Source organism: Rhipicephalus microplus, chromosome 4 (genome assembly GCF_043290135.1).
Source record: "Rhipicephalus microplus isolate Deutch F79 chromosome 4, USDA_Rmic, whole genome shotgun sequence".
Taxonomy (NCBI): Eukaryota; Metazoa; Arthropoda; class Arachnida; order Ixodida; family Ixodidae; genus Rhipicephalus; species Rhipicephalus microplus.
Window position 1 is genome coordinate 102,381,291 of NC_134703.1, and position 23,532 is coordinate 102,404,822.

Sequence of the window (23,532 nt, forward strand, 5' to 3'; positions counted from 1 at the left end):
TGCCTTCAATATTACTGCTTTGTGGTATTAAATCTAGCCTGAAGCTGGCAAACACGAGGTCTGGGCACGTTCCCCTGGTGGTTGTTGGTCGTTTCCCATCATACAAAATGCATCGCAGAGCATACCTAAACGTCATATACTGCACAAGCCAGTCGTTGTCTGTGATCACCATTGTCATCGTCATGCCATATAGGGAGTAGCGGTGGCTACGGCGCACAACAACGACAACGCCAACGAACAAGCCTAGACCTTAAAGGCCAACTCCGGCGATTTTGCGACCATGTCAAGGTAATCGTGTTCCTATGTTCGAGATACTCTTGCCACGAGCCTATAGCTGAAATGCTCAGAGAATTCAAAAATAATTTTAATAATCATAAAGGCGCAATACAGAAACCAAAACCTAACCGAGCGCTCTGTCTAAGTCTGCATACTATTTTGTAAGAAGCAGAAGCCGTATACTAGACCCGCCGACACGGAGTATGAAATTCACATGTGAAAGTCAGACCAGCGAAGCGCCGGCCAAACACCACCAAGGATGGAATGAGGCTTTTCCGTGCCAAATACCTTCACTGTCGCCTCGTGGCCAGCCCAATGAACGGTATAGTGGCCAACGTAGCGATGCCATCGGTGGCGTCACTTCCATTTATATGCCAAACATGACGTCACACAGACCGCGTTGCCAAAAATTCTGGCAAGCCAGGTGAGTTTTTCGAGGAAGCTTTTTAATCATTTGCAAACAATCGGCGCATATCTCAAACTTGCAATTTGGCGTAAATGACAGAAGTGTGCAAAGCAACGTACCCAGCGAATTTTATTGAGATCCGCTGCCCTAGATAAATTACCGAAGTTGGCCTTTAAGGACACCCAAGGAACAAGCCTTGAACTGTTTTCCTGGTGAAACAGTTGTAAGTAGCACTTCTCTCTTGTGTGTCCCGCTGATGAGCTGAGTTTTTTGTTGTTTTTTTTGCACTGAGTAATTTTCGTTAGAATGCACCAAATAGACCCTCAAAAAGTCATATTACGGGAGAGTTAGTGCCGATGTGTTGTGCTGGAAAAAAAGGTTCTTGGCGCTTAGAGGAGAGCTCATGGGCAGGCATTACAAGTCCCGCTGTTCTATCAGGTATCTTTCGCACGAGCATTGAACCAATCTAATTTCTAAAGAAAGAAAATTTTCGCTGTGCCTTTATGGTTCTCGTTTTGCTAGACGACGCTTCGTGACGGCGAACTGAAGACGCCCGGCCGGCATCAATCTTTTTTTTTTTTTTGGTCTTTGTTGTCCGGACTATCCCTTTCGGTTCCTTATAATTTTTTTTTTCAGTTCAGCTACAGAGTATAGTGCGAGTCGCCGATGACATTTCAGGCGAATTATTCACCTCTATTCCTACATTTATGTACACGCAATATGGTGCGCAGTAACGCTTGTAATACTTTCGTCTATTTGATTTTAGGTACGACTCACGAAAGCACGCGATGCACATTTTTTTCTCTCGAGCAGAGAAAACTTTGTTGCACGTGCAGGTGGTAAAATGCCGAGCCATTCCCACACTTTCTTTCTCTATCCTATCCCACTTTCACGCTTTAGCGTCATTTCATTTAATCGTTTCCCCTCGGAAACGGTTTGTACGTAAGCTCCAGATTGTGACGCCAGCCGATCGCAGCTGCTACAGCGGTGCGACAACGTTCAGCGTGGAGCTGCATTTTTCTGTGTTGCAGTACTGAACTTTGTGCGCTGCGTGCCATCCTTCAACAGCCTGCCTCTGGTTTTTTTTTTTTTAACCCTTTGCTGTGATGAAGCAATTTTCAGGTGAGGGTGAATCACATTTTCTCCTTCAGACAGTTTCGTTTCCCCTCTGTTATTAGAAAAGAGTTCCTGTCGAGCTCAACTGTCGGTGAACATCGACGTACTTGCGATGGACATCGTGCCGCTGCGGCGACGCTCCATATCAACCCAGCCGGTGCTCATGCGAGCAGTGTATGCAGTCAGGCTCCTCCTTCTAGCTTTCTTTAGACACGCTGTTTCATCTAGCGCCGCCTTCGCAAGGTAAGATGGAGGCGCTGGTAGCAGACATGCGCTCGGACGGCGCAGCCGGAATATACGTCACATTTCCAATACTGCTGGCTCAGAACAAGTGCATCGGGTATATTGCCATTTAAGAGCGCCACGCAAACAGCAGCACATTCTCAGTGCTCCGAGTTGGCATTAGAAATCTTTCTGAAGATCATTAGATACGCGTGGGATTAAGCTGGTATGCACGATCCCCAGAATGAAAAGACAGACATGACGGGAAACAGTGATGTGCCAACTTGACCTAATTGTAATGTAAACGTGAAGAAATAAATGTGGATGAAAATATACCTTGCCGTGAGCAGGAACCGAACCTAAGACCTTCGAATAACGCGTTCGATACTCTACAAACTGAGCTATCAGGGCGGCTCTTCCCCATCCACTTTATTGGGTTTATAAGCGAATTAAATGTGGGAGTGTCAGTCAGCGCCACCAGCAGCCATGGCGGCCAATGTGGAACACCTCGGCTTTATAAGCCTGTTTGGCATCACGTGGCACGTGAACTTATTGCGAGTTGACAGCTGACCAATAATCCCTCGTATACTACCTAAAGGCACCAGGAATGAAAATAAATATGTTGACATGTCAAATCGAGCTGTGGCAACGCGAATGCAAGAACCAAGAGTAATAAAAATAAAAGTGAATGACACGCGCAGTCCGCTGCAATACTTACGCGCAGTGACCGCTTCGCTCGACACTATATACAAGCACCAGTGCTCATGGTTACCAGTGGTCCTCTAGCCATATGCACGCCGAATTACTCAATGATTTGTTAGCCTGGACTAGTGTTTTATTGGGAACATCGGGAAGGCATTTGGGAAAACAAATAAAGAATGAGAATGGCCGTACTACCACAATACTGTTGGTTGATTGTCGCTTCTGAGGTAGCATACAAGCCTCACCGAGTGCAAGGCTCGAGTTAAATGTAACACTTGAAAGAAAAGGAATGCCAGGTAAAGTTACGTTATTCCGCAAGTTTGTACGTAAAAGACTTATTACAGAAAATTTCGTGCAAGCTACTCGTTCAAGACCTTATTCATACTAGAAATCAGGTAATAGAGAAATGCGCTGAATATAACTAACCCCTATGTACGTTGCTTTCATAGATTATGAAGGCGTTTGACTCAGTCGAGACATCAGCAGTAATGTAGGCGCTATGAAATTAGGGCACTGAAGAACCCTACATAGACATATTGAAAGAAATCTGCAGTGGGTCCACGACCACCATAGTTCTCCCTAAGGAAATTGACAGAATCCGGATAAAGAAGGGTGTAAGGCAGGGAGACACAATCTCTCGAAAGCTATTGACCACTTTATCACAGGAGGTTTTCAGAGCCCTAGATTGGGAAGATTTAGGGATAAGATTTAATAGATAGTATCTTAGTAACCTCCGACTCCCTGTTGAAATTGCTTTGATGAGTAACTCAGGGGACGATTTACCGCTCGTGATTACTGAACTGGACACGAAAATCAGGACAGTAGGTCTGAAGATTAACATGCGCAAACTGAAGTATTGTGCAACACTCTAGGCAGAAAACAGCACTTTGTGACAGGTGGAGAGAAGCTAGAATTTGTAAAAAGAATATCTCCTTAGGACACCGATTAACACATTCGGCAAGCATCCTCAAATTTCTCACACTTTGGCAGTGGCAGTGGTCTTGGCGCACACGCGTACTCAAGCTCATTGCATCCATTTATCAATTTTTTTCAGATACTACGGTGGCTATACCGCCCATTCATCGACAGACCAAACGGGTGACTTGCCTACAGTTTGAGTGGCTATCACTGACTGATGCTGACGTGCCATCTGCGTATACTACCACGTGACGTACGGTGACGTTTCCCCGTGGCTTCCTTTTTGGCTCTCGGCGGGCGTTACTGACACTTAGGCAGCGGCAGCGGTCTGTGCGAACACGCGTACTCGAGCTCATTGCATGGATTTTTCTAGGTAAGTGTGGATTTCTCTCTGCTCTGATAACGGTTAACATGTTTATTCGCTGCTGCCAAAGCTGTGTGTATTGCTGATATCGTCGCATGTACGTTACGCATTCATGTGACTGCTGTGACCTCTAAGGAAAGTTGGCATACGCGTCACGTAGTCATGTCTGATCTAGAAACTGAAACATGTCCATGCTTCAAATGTTTACGCTCAAATGAAGAAGGCTTCATGTGTGAAGGGTTTAGTAGACGCTATCACTTCGGAAAATGTTCAATAGCTTCAAGTACAGGCTGTTTCATACTTCGGGGAAATGTCGGAGCGCCTGGCATCGCGGTGCAGCTAGAGCTGCCATCGCGCGCCAGCAGCAGATAACGCGTGCGCAGGCCCTTGAAAGGTGCAGTTGAACCGCATCGTCTGCTACGGTAGGGCACGTGCCGCATTTTAAGCCAGCGCATGGATACCATTGTTAACGCGGAAACTGGGGCCGATGCTCTGATCATATTCAAAAACATCTGCGCCGCAGGATGGGATGCGACGAAACAAAGAACGACAAACTCGCGCATGCTTTCTTCCTTCGTGTCCCATCTTGCTGCGCGCAGTTATTCAGGTGTTCCCGTACCAACTTGCCCAACTTTCAACGCTTTCCTGAGCTAAACGTTGTGCAATGCCAACCTCTCAGACTTTATTCGTGATAATCGGTCACCAGAAACACTATTTGACAGCATACTTTGTTTTTTTTTTTTTGAAACGTCGTGGCACTGAGTGCGTTCACGAGTGTTTCTTTATTGTGTGCGCGCCGCAGTAATCTTGGATTAGGAAGACTTGAAAATGAGCATGCACCGTGCATCGTCTCTATTTGACTTAAAAAAAAAAGTACTCGGTGGTGAATGCTGAGTGGCTGAGCGGGCTTAACACAATAAAACAAGTGCCAATGAATTCAGGAATCGATTATATTTGATGCCAACAGAAAGGGCTCACTCCCGGCGTCAAAATGCACTCGCGACGCTCCCAAGTGCATGTCCCTAACGGAAGTGATGATAGCGGTCATTTTAGGCGGCAGTGAATTCCTGAGGTCAGCGATCTGTTCCGCCGCAGCATGTCCCATTCGTTGACGAGAGGAGTGTGGCATTACAAGATTCAGATTGAGCTTAATAAAAAAGGGGCTCTTCTGCCATACGTTTTATCATATTTTTTTTCTTGGCTGAACTGACTTAAAAGAGCAATACCGTGTTGTTTGTCTGGTTTACCATGTCCCGTACACCCGAAAAAAAAAGAGACTTCAGATTATTCAAGTCTGTTGTAAAAACACTACATTTCGAAGGCAGCTGTATAGCGAGTCTTGTGATAACGAAAAGTAGTCGTGAAGAGACACATATAGGCTTTGTCCCCGCCTTGTTCCCACTTGGTTTGTCCCACTTGATTTGTCGAGCTAAGCCAGCGCAGCAGTACGACTCCTGCTGTTGAGTGCTTCTTTTATTCAAATTCCCATCAAGACAACGCTCATTGCGTGCTAATTGTTGAGTCTTCCTCGTCCGAGTGTACAGTGTGTGAATTTACGGAACTAGAAGAATTTCGAAAGTCATGTAAACATGAGTACGCAAGCTCTATGAAGATATTTATTTGAATGTACAGTCACGAAAGGGAACTCGATTGGAGGTACTTTTCAACCACTTTGAACATAGCTTTGATATAATCATGTTAACTGAAACGTGGTATGGTGAAGAAAGAAATGTTTTCACCATGCCTGGGTATCACAATTTTCTTTTAAATATTATAACTGCTTGCAGAGGTGGAGGAATAACTATGATGGCGAAAAGTGTTATTGCTTGTGATTTGTTACCCGAATTCTGTCGCATGAATACTAACTACAAATGCTTATGTCTAGTTTTCGAGCGAACATTAGTGGCTGTTGTCTATCGATCCCCAAGCGGCATATTCAATTTTTTTTTCTTTTCCTCGAATCTCCCCTCGCCTATCCAGGTGATCCTAAATATGACTTCATACTAAGAGGAGACTTAAATGCAATATGTAAGCTTACACCGCTAACAAAAGAACACTAGAACAAACAATTTCTTCATTTGGCTGCTATAATGTTATAACTATGCCTACAAGAGCCACCACTGCCTCTTCTTCTTTACTTGATCTATTCATAACAAATATATATCCCTCTAAACTGAAAGCGGGTGTCATGAGTACAGATATTAGCGATCACAATAGTAATACTTGCATGTGCACAAAAGCACGCTTAGAACTGATACACAACAAATTACGTTTCAAGAAATAACGCCTTGAACATTGAAGACATTCCGTGAGAAAGTAGAAAGTGTTTATTTGTGTGGAATATTTAACCAAAGTGATCCTGATTGTGCGCTTAAGTTTGTGAATACGTTTCTGTCATTATATGAGGCTTTATTTCCGCATAAGTTTAAACGAACTATAAAAAAGTTTGGAAGCCATGGATAACGCCGAAATTGCTAAGCAAGAATGGAGTTAAAAATGTTTTTAAAAAAATTTATTAATCCTTGAGATATTGATTTACTTCGTGTATACAAAATATATTGTAGCACCCTAAAGAAAGAAATTAGAAGGGCTAAGAATAATTATTTATGTAACCTTTTTTTTGTGTGTCTGTTCAAGATAAGACATTACATGCAAAAATCTTAATACTTTACTAAGTAGATCGCAGAATGCAGAAATTCTGACAAAATTAACACAGAATGACGGCGAGTTTATTGGGAAGCGATATTCAGATTTATTCAATGACTATTTTGCGAATCTTATTTCCGAAAAACTAACGACATTGCCCTGCGTTACTTACAACGCAGTAACAACGCCTTTTTTTTTTCTTAGCCCTGTTTTAACGGCTGAGGTGATTTCTACTTTTGTGGGGCTCAACCTAGTGATTGTGGCGATGCAGATGATATTAAAATAAAGTCCGTCAAACACGTGATAGACCTTTTAGCACCTTGTATGACAGATGTTTTCAACCTATGTTTAGCAGAAGGGGTTTTGCCGAAACGAATGCAGGTAGCGAAAGTAATCATCCTGCATAAAAAAGGAGACAAAATAACATCGCTGACTACAGGCTAATGTTCTTTTTGTCTATATTTTCAAAATGCCTCGAAAAGGTATTCTATCAAGATTGTCCAGCTTTTGTGATGAACACGAGATAATACATGGCACAAGTTGGCTTCAGAAAAAAAGCGACCAACATAACTCGCTCTATTAGAACAGAAAGAGTTCATTTTGAACGCGTTTGAGAATCGACACATGGATTTGGGTATTCATGTAGATTTTACAAAGCCTTTACCTTCACTTTAGCCTGTTTAAAAAAAAACTTGCAAATTATGTATTTCGTGGTAAAGTCTTGGCCCTCCTCCGCTCTTATTTAGGTTGCAGGCACCAATTTGTGAATGTGAAAGGCCACTCTTCAGACATAAAATCAATTTTCTCGAGCGTTCCACAAGGAAGTATCGTTGGTCCAATTCTATTTAGTCTGTATATAAATGGAATTGTTAACATTGATAAAACCAGATAATTTGTAATTTACGCAGACGTTTACGCAACAAGCATGCGCAAATTTACTTTTTTGCTTAGCACACATAGCCTTACCAAGCACAGTGCGAGCGGATTCCACGCTTTGTGAGAAGCGACACAGCGTTCTTACAGCCGCATGCAGCCGGGAACTTTCTGTTATGAATGTGGGCAAACGCTAGAGACACGTGCACCCGCGTGCCTCATTTAGAGTTCTAATTGATTGATTGATTGATTGATTGATTGATTGATTGATTGATTGATTGATTGATTGATTGATTGATTGATGTGTGGTGTTTAACATCCCAAAACCACCATATGATTATGAGAGACGCCGTAGTGGAAGAGTCCGTAATTTCGACCACCTGGGGTTCTTTAACGTGCGCCCAAATCAGAGCACACGGGCCTACAACATTTCCGCCTCCACCAGAAATGCAGCCGCTGCCTGTGGGATTCGATCCCGCGGCCTGCAGGTCAGTAGCCGAGTACCTTAGCCACTAGACCATCATGGCGGGGCCATTTAGAGTTCTAACTATATAGGTGAAATTTCACAAGATGAGAAGTTTCTCTGCGGCACGATCCTAATATTTATTGCGAAAATTTTGTGCGGCTGTCACACGGGGCACATTCGATCGTCCTCGAGGCACGCGTGGGCGAAAATTGTGAATGATTGGCTCAGTTTCACAGCTTCGACGAAGAGTTAAATTGTGATTAAAATGCTATTTTGACCGGGCTCAATTACCACAGCCGATGCACTGTGCGCCAGCCGTATTATTTTGTGCCCTTGAATGAGCATGCTGCGAGGTACGTGTTTCGTACCGATATCTAAAAAGCAATATTAGGTTTCAGTAAAAATACCAGTGCCCAGTGTTTTTACGGCTTCATTCATAGGCTGTGTGGCAGTTCACGGTAGCTATTAGAAGATGAATGTTTATTAGAAGTTTTCGAAGCTGGCCGCCTTTCCGCCTGTAGATCAAAACGACGTTGAGAAGAGGTCGCAGTGGCTGTGGGCCCATTCTACAGACGTATAAGCAAGGAGCTTTGTGAACTGAAGTCACGGAAGGGGCGTAGGTAGCAACTTTTTCCGGAGGTGGCTCCACCTTGATTAGAATTGTGGGGCCGGGCAGGCAGATGTTGTTGACTGGTATTTTGTTCGCTATATGCCATAGGTGAAGATTTCGGGGGGGGGGGGGGCACATGCTTGGTGTGCCACCCACTGGCTATGCCACTGGCGGAGGGAAACCCATGTGGTCAGGTACACATGTGGGGACAGACACGAGTAGAGGAGAGTGTGGTAAAAGTTACCTTGGCGAGAGACGTAGCTTTAGCAAACCGGAGTGGTACATGTATGATGTACGAAACAAGGTTTCGTCGAACGCACCGGCCGAACACGCAGAAGCAACTGGCCACGAAGTAGGCCAGAATAGGCTTCAACTAACAAACATTAAGGGAAAGAACTGGACTTCGGGACTTTATCTTGACTCTTTGACAATTGAGACGACAGCGCACATTCTTAAATGTGATAAACCCCCCTCCCCCTGTACAGCGGCGAGCACTGTTAGGGTGAACACGGCTAAACATGGCAGCGCTGTGCGAAGTGTAGCTGGCGCGGCCGCACATCCAATCCAAGTGGCGCAGGCGCACACGAGGGGGCCGCTCTTGCGGTACTAGAGACGAGCGAGATGGGTGCTTGGCTACTACAAGATGGCGTGCTTAAGCGATGTTGCCGGTGACGTAAAGCAGCTCCCGTGTGTCCGTTTGCGCATGCGTCACTGCGCTTCGATGCGCGCCCGCGCCATTACACTTGCGCTGCGCGGAGCACGGCCACACGCTCACGTGTTTACCCTAACGGTGCTCACCGCTGTACGTACATACGTTGCAGTTTAAAATATACATAATCGGACTGTTGTTCACAAGGAAAAAATGACTGAGCAGAGGCTCCCGCGTGGTAACTGAAACGTTATGGTTTTATGTGAAGAATCGTGATTGGTGCTCATTTTAACCCCATGGGCTTGAATTAACCACAACAACATAGAAAGAGATAGGTGACAGTGGCACTGTCAGTGGTCGTGACAGTGGCATTGCGTACGTAGCGAGCTGTGGCGTTCCGCCGATCACTTTCACTGCAACTTTCCGTATTGTGCAGACTGTAGAAGTCCGCACACTTGAAGTGGGGCAAAACAACTCTGTTCAAAAGTGAAAACACCACGAATTCGCCGTTAAAAACAACGAATCCAACCGCCAGCTTTCGCCGGAGTGAGGCGGGATCACGTGATCCAAACCTGCAAGTCGCCGCGATTGTAGCACCCGCTCCTCCAGTGGTGGTCCTCGCGCCCAAATACAAACCAAGAATCAGTGTGAAGTGACAGACGTGGTGACAGTAAGGCTACGACGGCGATCACCTTTCAAAAAACGCACATTTAGTTGTTTGCACTTGTGGTGAAGTGTCTTTACACGGGAAGATACGTTTTCACTTACAATTTTTCTTTCGTGTTTCTTATTCTCCTGAAACAAGAGGTCTACAATGAAGGCAGTGCTCATCCAAAGGGCTTTGCTAACAATATTGGCCCATACGCTGCTGCTTTGGCTGGCCGTTCAAGGTGTACATGGAACAGGCAACGACGAGAGCGTAGGAGACCCGCTGTACTTGACGCCTCTCATAAACAGCGGACGTCTGAACGAGGCACGGTCCCGCAGTCAGACGGGTCGCATCGGCGGGGATGAGCTGGAGTACGTGCTGGGATACTCCGGCTACTTCACAGTTAACAGCGAGTTCAACAGTAATCTGTTCTTCTGGTTCGTTCCGGCAATGGTAAGTATGACAAGATTAAAAAGGGGGCCTTCACGCGCTGCGGGAGGTGCGGTCATCGCTGACCATTAATTCCGCAACCGACTTGCCCAAAACGTGTGCATAAGTTTGCCCGTGGAAATCTGGAACGCATCATCAACCCGCAGCGCCTCTCACGTAGTTTTTGTACCATGTCAGAAACAATTTTGACACCACGAAGCTTTGTAGATGCGACAAAAACAGGACTCTTCAATACGTCCTGATCGACGTGTGAATTCCTATGTCATTTATGTCATGTTTTGTGTGAGCTGCTGTTTAAAGTTTGTTAGTTATATATGAACACGACCACAGTGTTAGCTTTAGAGCAAGCTTTCAGCGCGTTCTCTGGCCCAGCCTTGCGGTCTTGTCAAAACAAGAAAGCTATCCTGGTTGGGATAGGGATTTGTGACCCAGCTTTTTTGCGTATAAAGTAGAACAGCTCAAATGAAGCATACCACCCCTAAAACACGTGTCAAAAGGCGCGTCAAAAATAGGTTATACACATGTCCTAACAAAACGGGACTCGCTTTTTTAGTAATAATGTAGAGCGTCTGCGCTATACAGTGCGGCTGAAGTTCTTTCGGCGCTAGAAGCCCCGCGATCGAATCTAAACATGGTGACATTTACGTTAATATCTTTATTTGCAATCACACTGCAAGTGCCACTTGACCACTTTTTTTTTCAGTACTGCCTTGTGTGCGGGGCGCGCATGCCACTGGCTTTTAGGCCGACTGAATGGACGATATTAGATGCGAAGCAGTTAATGGTCGGGGCTTTCCCCATGTCCGTCGTCGTAGCTGCGCTAGTACTCGGAGCACCCACTAGATGGCTCTACAATAGACCACTCCATCCACTCCGACGTGGGCTCTGGTTCGAGTGCAGACCATTAGTAGCTCTGCGCTGCTCTGTATAAGAAAAACGCTTACTCACCTCCCTCTCAGACACACACATAGTAGTATTTGATTGATAAGCTGCCCGTACTAGACTGCCACCTAGAACTCCAAACCGTGCCGACCGAAGTGGTCTGAAAGCGACTCGGCGAAATACGGTGAAAACAACGTGTCTTCTACAACAGATCAACGCGGAATCTGCCGGAAGTGCACAGTGGGTCCACGGTATCGGTTTGCGATACAACAAACGAGGTCTGGGCACCAGCAGTCTTCATGGGCCCGGCAAGTACACCACGCTCTTATATTGTTGATTGATATGTGGGGTTTAACGTCCCAAAACCACCAATGATCACGAGAGACGCCGTAGTGGAGGGCTCCGGATATTTCGACCACCTGGGGTTCTTTAACGAGCACCCAAATCTGAGCACACGGGTCTACAACATTTCCGCCTCCAGCGGAAATGCAGCCGCCGCAGCCAGGATTCGATTCCGTGACCTACAGCGTAGTAGTATGAATGATAACCTGAATGCGGCGGAGGCGAGGGTACGCAAAGCGGCTGTGTGCACAACCACTAAAGTCTACGGTGATGAATAAAGAGCACGTCTTTCCAGAACATTAAATTGACCCATGGCTGCTTCGCATGCTACTCAGTTTCCATTACGAGTAGATAGGCGTTGTGTTTTTTTTTTTAAATAAAGGGGTTACTGCTAACACGAAGTTATTCGCTATAATCGCATGCACAGGAACGACCGGAGCAAGCACCCGTGCTGGCGTGGCTTCAAGGAGGTCCGGGCTCATCATCCCTTCTGGGCTTCTTTGCCGAGCACGGCCCGTACGGACTCCAAGACGGCAACCCCCCGGTGCCCGTACGACGGCCAATCACGTGGTGTCAATACTTCTCGATTATCTACGTGGATGAACCTGTCGGCGCTGGTTACAGCTTCACGGAATCTGAGCAAGGCTACGCGCGCAACTTGACCGATCTTGCCAGAGATATGGTGGAGTTCTTGCAGCAATTCTTCACGCTGTTCCCAGAGTTCGGAGCGAGGGACTTTTACGTGACGGGCGAGTCGTTCGGAGGTGAGTTTTGTTGCTACCCCATACGGTGTTGTTACTGGTAGAGAATAGTCGTTCGAGACTGAAGCTTTTTTTTTTCTCAGGCAAAGGTCACTGGCGGTCACTGGCGTAGCCAATGTGGGGAAGGGAGAGGAGAAAAGGACTTGAAGCCCCTCCCCAAATTTATCTGTTTATACAGACCTATATGCCACCGCTGGCGATGTTCGTGTCCACTATTGACTTGGCTTACATAACCTTCAGTCTTTAAACTTTGCCATACGAATGTTTAGGTTCTTGGTATATTGGGCAGAAATGTAATGGTACGTCGCTCGATTACCACAATAGCCAGTAGATTCTGTCATTGGCCTACCGTCTTTAAGAATATGTGCAACTTGAACCTCTGAAAAAAGCGGGGTATTACGCGCAGCCTCAGTCCATGTGTGCGCACATTATGAGTAGCATGTTATTGTTCGGAAACAGTACATCTGTTAGTTCTACCGCATTAAGGCGGCGGGGCCAGATACATAAGATAGTGCTGTGGCTGATGCCACCGGATGTGGACGTTAGCATGCCTCACTAGCCATAAGTAAATCTTTTGTTTTTAGAAGGAGACGAAATGGAGCGCCTTATAACACAGCTCCGTATTTCATGTACATTTTATCATGGCGTATGGTTCACAATAAGCGCAGATGGAGACTCGTTTCACGACACCACCACCAGTAATAGTCATTCCTGTGAACCTATTCGCCCAATCCCTGAAATAGTAACCGCGTGTAGGGCTTGACGGATACATCAACGCTGGCAACAGCAGCACGGCACCCACATGCACGTCATCACTCACGAATACCACTGCGCCCAAAGGCATCTCGAGCACACATTTTGCTAAAGTTCTAAAAACGAGGCGTGACACAGGAACTAATGTTTAGGCCTCGGGCATCTACTCAAACTTGTAAGGTATCGAACACTTCAAATGTATTCAAACACGCAGGGCAAGATGCGTGCCAGTCAAACGAATAGAAGCAGGTGCACACACTCAGCGAAGCAAAAGTAGCATTCTGTGAACGTCACGTCTATGCCAAGGTCAGGCTTGACAATGTATTTGTGTCGCATATATGTCAGATATGGTATGACAAATAACAGCGGATGGAAGAAAAATTGGGTGCAAAGTGCGGGACACTTGGGAAAGACACACGTACAATCGTTATAAATGAAGAACTTCATAATTTGAATGACAGGGCCTGCCTTTGCAGAATTTTCAAGCCTCCAGAGCGTATGAAGCACAATAACTTGATTCATATGCGGTAAATTACCATAAGTACATAAACAGCCTTGTTAATGCAGTCGTTGTCTAATGTGTTGCAATATCTTTACAAGATTCAATAATACTCATATTCAGTTTACTATTCCCACCACCTACGTTAAAATGGGGTGTTTAGGTCATGGTATACTTTATAACATCGTGCTCTTTGGGCGCTATACGCAGGAAAGTTCGTTCCGGCCACAGCGTACGCCCTTCATCAAGCCGGCGACTCGCTACGCGTCAAGATCAATCTCAAGGGCATCGCATTTGGCAATGGAATCACAGATCCGCCAAGCATGATCGATTATGGCCCCCACCTGTACTTCCTGGGTCTCGTGGATCGGAAGCAGGCCGCCTACTTCGACCAACAGAGAGACGTCGCCCTGGACCTCATGGAGAACGGCCGCTACGTCGAGGCCACCTTAGTTATGAACGACCTCATCTTCAATCTACCCAATGAACTCTACAATTCCTCATACACGTACTATACTAACGTCACTGGTTATGATAATTACTATAACCTGCTCACCATCAATAAGTACCTCATAGATACACTGTACAAGAAATTCGCCCAGACGCCAACCATGCGACGAGCCGTTCACGTCGGCGAAAACGCCTTCAACGACAGGACGAAGGTCGTGACCCACATGATGGGCGACATCCTGAGATCAGCCAAGCGTTTCATGCCCGCGTTGATGGAGAACTACAAGGTTCTCGTGTACAGCGGTCACTTGGACATTGCCGTAGCGTACACAGCCACGGCGCAGTTCGTCGAGCGGATTCCATGGTCCGGGGCCGACGCTTTCGCAGCGGCACAACGCAAAATTTGGCGCCCGCGCACGAAACCGTGGTCGCGGGAGTCTTACCCCGAGTCCGCTGTATTCGGCTACACGCGACGCGCGAAGGATTTCAGGGAGGTCATGATTCGTGACGCGGGTCACCTAGTGCCCCACGACCAACCCGAAGCGGCTCTTGACATGCTTATGAGGTTCATTTACGACCTGCCGTTTGCCGATGGAGAAGAAATACCTTAGAAGTCCTCTAGATGCTACTAGCTGTTGCTGTCGGAGGGTACAAGACAAATTAATAAACTTAGTGAATTACTCGTGCTTTGTTACATCCCCGCTCCTTCTCTTTTTCCGCCTTTTTTATCAAAATATTCATTGTTAAAGCAAGAGAAATTGACTCGTATTCACAGTAATTAGTTGGCGATAAAGTTGTCTTTAGGAGCATACTTCAGGTATCAGAGGAAGACAATGTTTTTTTCAGTTGGCCAGACGTATTTAAAAACAGAGGGTATACACAACTTAGTGGTTAGCTTTGTTAGAGTGAAAGCTGTATTATTAATGTGTATGGTTTCACGTCCCAAAACCATGACATCATTACGAGGCAGCCGTATAATAGAGGGATACGAAAATTTCAGCTATCTGATGTTCTTTGACGTGCACTGCCATCGCACAGCACACGCGTCTTTAGCGTTTCGCTTCCACTGAAATGCGACAGCCGCGGCCAGGATTGCCGCGGAATAGGTGGTGATGTAACCAGCAACTGAGATCGGCCGTCACGAAGGTGTATCCCACTCCTGGCCGCACAAAAAAACTTGGGTCAAAAGGTGTTCCGAGTTGCTCGCCGCGATCGCTTCACTATTACGGAAGCCGCAACAAGCGACTTCCACGATAACACTGATTCGCGGGAGAAGTGCAGAAACACGAAGCACATCGGCACGCTCTTGATTATCTTGCCCGTCGATTGCTCGGTCAATTGAGAAGGTTACGCGACGCTCTTGGAGATCAATAATAGCACCGTACTCCTGCGAGAAGTCGACACCAAGATAAACGTCGCGGGAGCATTCACGTAGGACAAGACAGCTGCAGCAACGAAAGTATATCCGCAGATCCAAACTGTAGTCGTGCGCGAGCCACGCGGAGTGACGACTTGGCCACCAGCCGTTCTAATTGTTGAGCCATGCCAGGGCATGATCACCTTCAGAAATGTGGCCATATTCCAGCTTAAAATCGAATGGTCAGCCCTTAATTGTGCCCAGTAAAGTGCCGACCGCATAACCATCGACCAGCACAGGTATATCGAGAGAAAGCCGATCATCCCATTTACTCAGATCTCAAACCTTGGCTCTTGCATGTGGAAAATAAAAAAACACTCCCGTAAATAAGATGCTCAGCTGTTTCGTGACGTAAAGTTAGAGTATTTCCAAGACTTGCAAGATTGTTTCATCAGCTGAAAATTTGGCAGAACAAAGTCAATTATACAAAAAAAAATGTTTCACTGCGCTGAGAATTGAAGGTTCATAAAAATTCTACCACGTCATGCTAAAATTTTCAGTCAAGAAATGTCTAAATCAATACGCAGGCCTTGGGTTGCATGGCGATAAAAAGGAAATAATCTTCATCCAGCACCTACTAGAACTGAAGATTTCTCAGTGGAGGAGGAGGAGGTAAAACTTTATTAGACCAAGGGATTTGGGCACTTACGTCCCAGGGTCCCCGCACGACCCCACTGCGCTATGCGTTCACGAGTCCATGCAGTTCCATGACGTGGGCGGCCCGGTCAGTGGCGATTTTCTGCTTAGCCGGGTCCGTCGAGCGCAGCAAGGTCTCCCATTCCTCCCATGTGGTCAATGGCTCCGGGCCCCGCGGGGGAGGGTCCGCCGGGCATTCCATGAGAATGTGGGTAAGGGTAGCGTGGGGGTGAGTGCATTGAGCACAGGACGGGGCGTACGCTCCCGGGTAAATGCGGGAAAGAAAATAGGGGGAGGGAAGGGTTTCTCAGTGGTGCTTCTTTGGTGTACCGACAGTCTGGTATGAATTCAGCAGAAGGCTCAGTTCGAACACTTTCCCGTTTAGTCTGCATGAGCGGCATTAAGAAGCGTAGTCGCAAATGAGTGGCAAGTTAGGGTGCTGTGAAGGCTAGTTAAATTCGCTAAGACATGAAGACATTGGTGTGGGTAATCGTCGAGTTTTATGTAATTTTTTCTGAAATTGGCGAACGACTCGCATCTCTTTCTTTCCCGGTGTGTAACGAATTAAAATTTTCTCACATCAAAAGCTGTTATCTCAGACGTTATCATGTATTTATCCCAAATTGTGCGGTGCCTAACCTTAGGTTGATCAATAACGACTGCGCGAGCAGGAGGATCGTTTTGCTAACAGGTCACAAAACAACTGTGTAGCTTGGTTTTGCGAGTTCCAGTGCGGCTTAGAGATATTACTCCTGCATGGGCCAAGGTTTTTTTACTTAGCATATGTAAGCGATAATTGGGGAGGCCCTGCCACGGTGGGCTAGTGGTTGGAGCGCTCGACTGTTAATCCGACGGTCGCGGGATCGAGTCCCAGCCGCGGAGGCTGCATTTTCGAAAGAGGCGAAAATGCTTGAAGCTCTTGTACTTAAATTTAGGTGCACGCCAGTGGTCTCAACTTCCGGAGCCCTCTATTATGGCGTCTCTGATAATCCTATCGGGAATTAGGAACGTAAAACCCCAGATATTATAACGAAGGAATGATGACAACAAAAAGGAACAGCAAGCATCATCGCAGAGTAAGGCACCACGAGATCGGCGCTTGAGCTCCTCCATCTTCCTCGTCCTGTCGCTATCTCGAATCTGCCACCTGCCCGCTTGGTTCGCCCAATAAACCTCTTTACGTTATTATTATTATTATTATTATTATTATTATTATTATTATTATTATTATTATTATTATTATTATTATTATTATTATTATTATTATTATTATTATTATTATTATTATTATTATTATTATTAGAAATTGGGAGTCTTAGCTCTCTCAATGAAAGCTCATTGCTGTCGGTCTGTTTGTCTGTGTGTCTGTTTCTGGCGTCTCTCTCAGACTCATTCATGAAATATATTTTGTCCTTAGAGCTGACACCCAGAATTTTCCTTTGCTGGACTTACTCGGACTGAAACTCATCAAAATATTACTCTCCTGGACTCAGACTGACAGCTTGATCTGATTTTGAGTGAGTCCGAAAGAGTCGACAAATAAGTGAGTTTTCCAACCTATGCTGGTGAGATCGCATGCAGAAAAGAAAGACAACAGTAAGAGCAAAAGCTCGCTCGAACGAGGCGCAATCACTGCGCTTCTCGAGAATCACGTGGGAATCTCAATTTGCGTGCACGTAGCAGGAGCGAAGTTAGCCTCACCGCAAAGCTAGCGCGATTCGGCGGAGCCGCTGCGCTTTCAACAGACAACGCGGCGAAGGCTCCAGCTACAGCTGTCATTGCGCTTGTGTGCTAGTTCTGCAAGCGCCCACGAAAGGCGTTCTGCGGAGCGCTGGCCGCCATGGTGCAGTGCTCAAGGTGGAAGTTGACGCCTCTGTACGAACCGTTCTATGCCCTACATTTCAGTAAACTTTTCCACATGACGGAAGGTCACGTTCTGACATCATGAAATGACACCATCACTTGGTCAAAGGTGATCCAATCATGGAGGCGATGCAAGGGGAGATGTCTCCAGGGCTGCCGTTGGGTGGATATAAAAAGGACCCGCAATTCAAGCTAAATGTAGCCAAAGTAGCCACGCCATACGAGTTTATGGCCAAATCTGGAGCCAACTTGAAGAAATGTCTATATTGTAATAATAATAATAATAATAATAATAATAATAATAATTCGGTTTCAACGTACCAAACTGACGCTATGATTATGAAAGACGCCGTAGTGGAAGACTACGGAAATTTCGATCACCTGAGGTTATTTCACGCGCAACTAATCTAGGTACACGGGCCTCAATAATTTTCAGCTCCATCAAAAATGTAGCCGCCGCGGCCGGGATTCAATCCCGGAATTTGAGCAATGTGGTATTAAGAGTACAGTTTTATTGCTGGACAATAAATAGCACTGTTTTGAATAATCAAAACGATAGAAATGAAAGTACAGTTTACCCCCATTCACCACAGATAGGTTGCAAATGAATGAATAAATTATAACTAATTCAGTGCATCTGCGTATAGCTTATTAAAATAGATAGATTTCTTTCAAATACAGAGCGATATGGGTAAGCTGTAGGCAACAAGCCAATAGGAACATTCAATATTAAATCCGCTATTCCTTGAAGCCGCACATCGAATTCGATTTGTGGTGCTTACAAACAGCACTCCGACTTCACATAATGACATCTGATTGAAGCTCAACTGTTCAATTTCAGTTTGTGCTGACTTCTGTTTTTATATAATTCACATTAGAACACGCACTGCGCACCGGAAACTTGCGCGTGGCGTCCACGTAAGTGGTGGATCGCGTGAGCAGCGTGCCAGCCACGAGTTCGTCAGCGTGCACGCGAAGATTCGATCACCACGCACTTTGCGGGCGTGCTGCGCGTTGCTCCAGGGTGCCTCGGCCCTGTTGAAGAATGCCACGAGCATCGGCAGACACGACAAAAAAAGTTTTGAAACAGGGCACATTTTCTGCAAATAATTACAAAAATGGCTACTGCACGTTCGGAAGAAGCCAGAAAGTAGCCATGAAGCCGCCCTGAAATCGCGGTCGTCAGACAAGGTCGTGAAGTAGCTACTTGGGCGGAAAGAGGCGATCAAAGGCAACCCTGGGTTCCTTCGATATTGGAGGTAGCGCAATACCACCTAGGATGCAGAAAGCTTTCGAATAGTGCCGGAGCAAGACCAATACTTCGGCGGAGAAGAGAAAGATGATAGCTTGCGCCTTCTGGTCGTCTTAAGCGAATGCATACAGGACCCTGTAAGTCTCTTTTCTTTCTCTCTCCCTCTCTTCTCTGTCTACTTAAAACCAAGACGTTTCAAATATGTAACGGCCCATTTATGCGCTATAAGCCCTTCAAATGGCGTCACCGTGTTGCTGTATGGCCTAAATAATATATGATGTATCCCAGATCAAAGATGCGATATAAAAACGTACTTTTCAAAGCACGCAGAACTGTCAAACAAGCACGCGTGTCAAATATTTACTGAATAAGAATCTAAGCTCCAGTGTTCTTTGCTTATCTTTCACGATCTCTCTCGCACGCGCGCAATGACCTCGCGACAGCAAGGGGTGAAGGTGAACTCTATATTTAGCGTGAATTTTCCGCGGGTGGGTCTCAACCAGCTGTTTCACAGCGCAGGCCGACTGAAGGGCTCCCGATTCGTCAATTCACTGTCCACGTGATCTGTTGTGAGGCTTATGGGGATACTCCTATGACTGTCCAAATGACCACGGACCTGAGAACAACGTGTTCGGTCCTCATTTGAACCTCTTGAGTGAGTTGGCACACCTTAGTAGATCATATCATCTGTACACCCGGTCCTAAACCGAGAAAGTCTTGAATCGCTGCACTTTTAACACATTCTTATAGTTGCTGGAGTACCTACGCATTTTTTCATTTGATTTGTAGGAAAGAAATTATCTTCATGCCTGGAACGCTGCATATTTCGCGTAGAATGTATACACCATGGTGAGATTTCCTAACGTATAGTGTCTAATGGTTTAATTAGACCGGTAGCTTTCCAGCAATGCTGCATAACGCTTATTACGATTTGGTAAAAAAAAATACGATAACTTTTGATCTATTGTGGCCCTGCCGTGGTGCTCTAATGGCTAAGGCACTCGGATCCTGACCCGCGGGTCGCGGGATCAAATTCCGGCTGTGGCGGCTGCATTTTCTATGGAGGCGGAAACGCCGTAGGCCCCTGTGCACATATTTGGGTACACGTTAAAAAATCAGAGGTGGTAGAAATTTCCGAAGCCTTCCACTACGGGGTCTCTCATACTCATATATGGTGGTTTCTTCTTTTTTTTGCTTCATTTTATATTCCCCGAAATTATCAAGTCCTATGTATCACGACGGAGATCTCACAAGGCCACCCACCTTGCCTTGCCTAATTATGACGTTTATTTATTTATTTATTTTTGATTATTTTTCATAAGCGTCCAGCCTTTACGTGTTTTTAATCACGCAGGAAAATTTTCAAATGCGTTTTTCTGTCTACTTCCTTTCTTTATCATGCTAAAAATGAGGAAACGTGGCATTGACTTCAAACGCACAACTACGGACGAACCCTATAAAAATGCTTTGCATTTAAAACGTCAGTAGGAGCAGCTGCTGTGAATTTGTTCCGTAACTGTTCACCTTGCTGCCCCGAGCGGCACGTGTTACTCAGTGCATTGTGATATTGAAATTGCCACCAACAAGGGAATGATGCTTCCACTAGGCACACGTGCATGTGTCTGCGTGTGACAAGATTATCTTCAGCAAGTAATCTTTCTGTAGAGTTTAACTCAGTAGCACTTAAGAGCTCGTTTCGCAGAAATTCCGGTGTCGGCATTGGCGTCTTTGGCTGTGCACGACTTCATCTAGTGCGTGACCGACAAATAGAGAGAGGCAAATAAAATAAACAATAAAAATGTCCGCCTAAAAGGTGAATAGAACCAGGCCATATGCGTGGCAAGCGGACGCTCTAGCACAGAGCTGCAGTACTGCTTGAAAATTCTGCCAAAAAAAACACAATTTGTAATACCGTGTAGTGAAGGAAATGAAGTAAATAATACAATAATGATGAACGAGTGAGAATAACCAAGGCCGTCTGCGTGACGAGCAGACATCCTACCACAGAGCAAGGGTATTGCTTTAAACTGCTTCCCAGGTGACGCTGCTATAGTAATGCATGGGAACTAGCTCTGTACGACCGTTCGTCACCTAGCTTACGGCACGGTTTAGGCATGCATCGAGAACCGAGTCTCGGCCAGCAGCTGAGAAGGCGATGCGCGTACGATGCTCGACTACGCGTTACTCAATATCGCATGCTCAAGTGTACTTCAGTTTCGTATTAAAATTATATACTCATTAAAGAATCCCTTTGCAGCTAAGGGGCCTAATATAAAGTCGATATTATTTGGACGGGATTTATTTGGCGCGCTTGTGTACCAACGTTGATTGATATGTGAGGTCTAACGTCCCAAATCCACCATGTGATTAAAAAAGACGCCGTAGTGGAGTGCACCATAAATTTAGACCACCTGGGCTTCTTTAACGTGCACACAAATCTAAGCACCCAGGCCTAAAGCGATTTCGCTTGCATCGAAAATGCAGCTACCGCAGCCGGGATTCGATCCCGTGACCTGCGGGTCAGCGGCCGAGTACCTAGACCACTAGACCACCATGGGGGGGTTGTGTGCAAACGTTAGCATCTACAAAACCAGGCATGAAGAAAAATGTGCCTGATTCCCCTTTTTAGAAATAAGTGTAACCCGAAAGTGGAACGTGTGTCCACAGAGGTAGTTGAGCATTTGTTGTGCATTGTTTCGCCACAAAAACAATGGAACCAGTGTTACAGCAATAAATTGCGAAGTCGCGCGAAGAATGGCAAGCAGCTCGAACCTTGCAACGCGCACCTCAAACAGAAAGCACGTACGAAATGAGCATACCCAGGACATTGCAAGCACGAACTAACAACTGTCACAGCGTGATACTTGAAACATGCATTTCAAACAGAAAGACGCACGAAATGAACGCACAAGTATACACAGGAAAAGCGCTACCAACTTTCATATTGCATCTTCGTGTGTGAACAGCGGGCTCCTTTCGCAAACGCAGCCATGGCAGGGAGTGAAGTGACCTTCGCGCTCTCCTGAATCTTGAGTCTGAAAAGCGCGTGCGCAGCGGGCAGAGGAGACCATGCTCCGTGGAGGCGGCGCTCTCTAAACTCGAGAGGCGACAGATTCAACACAAGGGTGCCTCGATGTGCTCCTCCGGAGCAGGGTGGAGACACTTTTTTTGTGGACGCCATATTGGTTCAAACGTTCGCGCTCGCTCGCATCGCCTGGCATACTAAGAGTGATCGCTTTCAAAGAAATGCGCGGTCATTTGGCTCAGTTTATTCCTTCCGGTGGTATGACTTGCACATATAATGTTGGTGACAAATAGATTAGACGCCAATTATTGCGCATGAAGCACTTGATCGTGAAATGAAGACAGAGCATATCTGTCAGTGTGCGACAATTAAGACCACGTGGAAATTACAAATGACTGTACAGTACACAAGATCATAACATGCCTTAATTCTACGCCATGATATATGAGACATGGTCAAGGAGCTACAAAGACCGTTTGGTGAAGTTCATGTGTACCAAAATTGACGTGGTATGAAAAGAGCATGAGTAAAATATACATGAAAGGTCATAACATGAAGACATTGTCAGGCATGTCATACACGCCATGACATACATGACCCAGTGATGGAGCTTTTATGGACGCTTTATTCACTTGATGTGTACCAAAAGTGGCGCGGCATAATAGGAGCGCATGGTTAACATGTGACAGGTCATAACATGAAAATCATGTCATGCATGTCATGTCCGCCTTGACACAGATGACATAGTCATATTGTGCTAGCGGCCATTTTATTAACTTTACGGAAACTAAATATGACAGGGCATAATAGCGTAAAACAAAAAAAATGACTGGTCATAACCCGCAAATGATGTCATGTATCATGCATGTCATGTCTGCCGTGGCGTATATTTCCCGGTCATGGAGCTGCAATGGCAGATTTATCAACTTATGGATTATCAAAATTTAAATGGCATGATAAGAGAGTAAGAATAAAATAAATAGGTGATCATAACACGAAAACCTTATCTTCTATGTCATGTAGGCCATGACACACATCACCCCATAATGTAACGAAAGAAAATGGGAGGAAAAGAACGGCAGGGAGGTTAACCAGCCTATAGGCAGCCGGTTTGTTACCCTGCGCCTGGGAGGGGATGGGGGAGATGAGTGATAGATAGCAGAGACGGGAAAGAGGTAAACACAGCACATTAAGCAGCACACGCGCGCACACTTAGTCATAGTCCAGTCTTGTCTTTCGCGGTGTGTGGCATTGCTGTTACAGCCGCTTGTTCAAGTCCGTGTCGTGTAGGAATTTCAACAGAAC

At 45.8% G+C, this 23,532-nt stretch overlaps 2 protein-coding genes across 2 annotated transcripts in view; both read left to right on the forward strand.

Moving 5' to 3' along the window:
- Window positions 1-1,960: 1,960 nt before the first annotated feature.
- On the forward strand, window positions 1,961-14,728 carry LOC142814534 (venom serine carboxypeptidase-like). The gene is made up of 5 exons (XM_075893383.1): window positions 1,961-2,041; window positions 3,777-4,013; window positions 10,056-10,350; window positions 11,999-12,335; window positions 13,795-14,728. Exons 2-5 carry the CDS (start codon window positions 4,000-4,002, stop codon window positions 14,643-14,645), a joined length of 1,497 nt encoding a protein of 498 aa, XP_075749498.1. The 5' UTR covers window positions 1,961-2,041; window positions 3,777-3,999; the 3' UTR covers window positions 14,646-14,728.
- A 4,460-nt stretch (window positions 14,729-19,188) lies between these two features.
- The window catches only part of LOC142814536 (putative serine carboxypeptidase CPVL), a 32,416-nt gene continuing 28,072 nt past the window's right edge, over window positions 19,189-23,532 (forward strand). The window contains exon 1 of the mRNA XM_075893386.1: window positions 19,189-19,339. The gene's annotated coding sequence lies outside the window, so the exon portion shown is untranslated. The remainder of the gene's footprint in view (window positions 19,340-23,532) is intronic.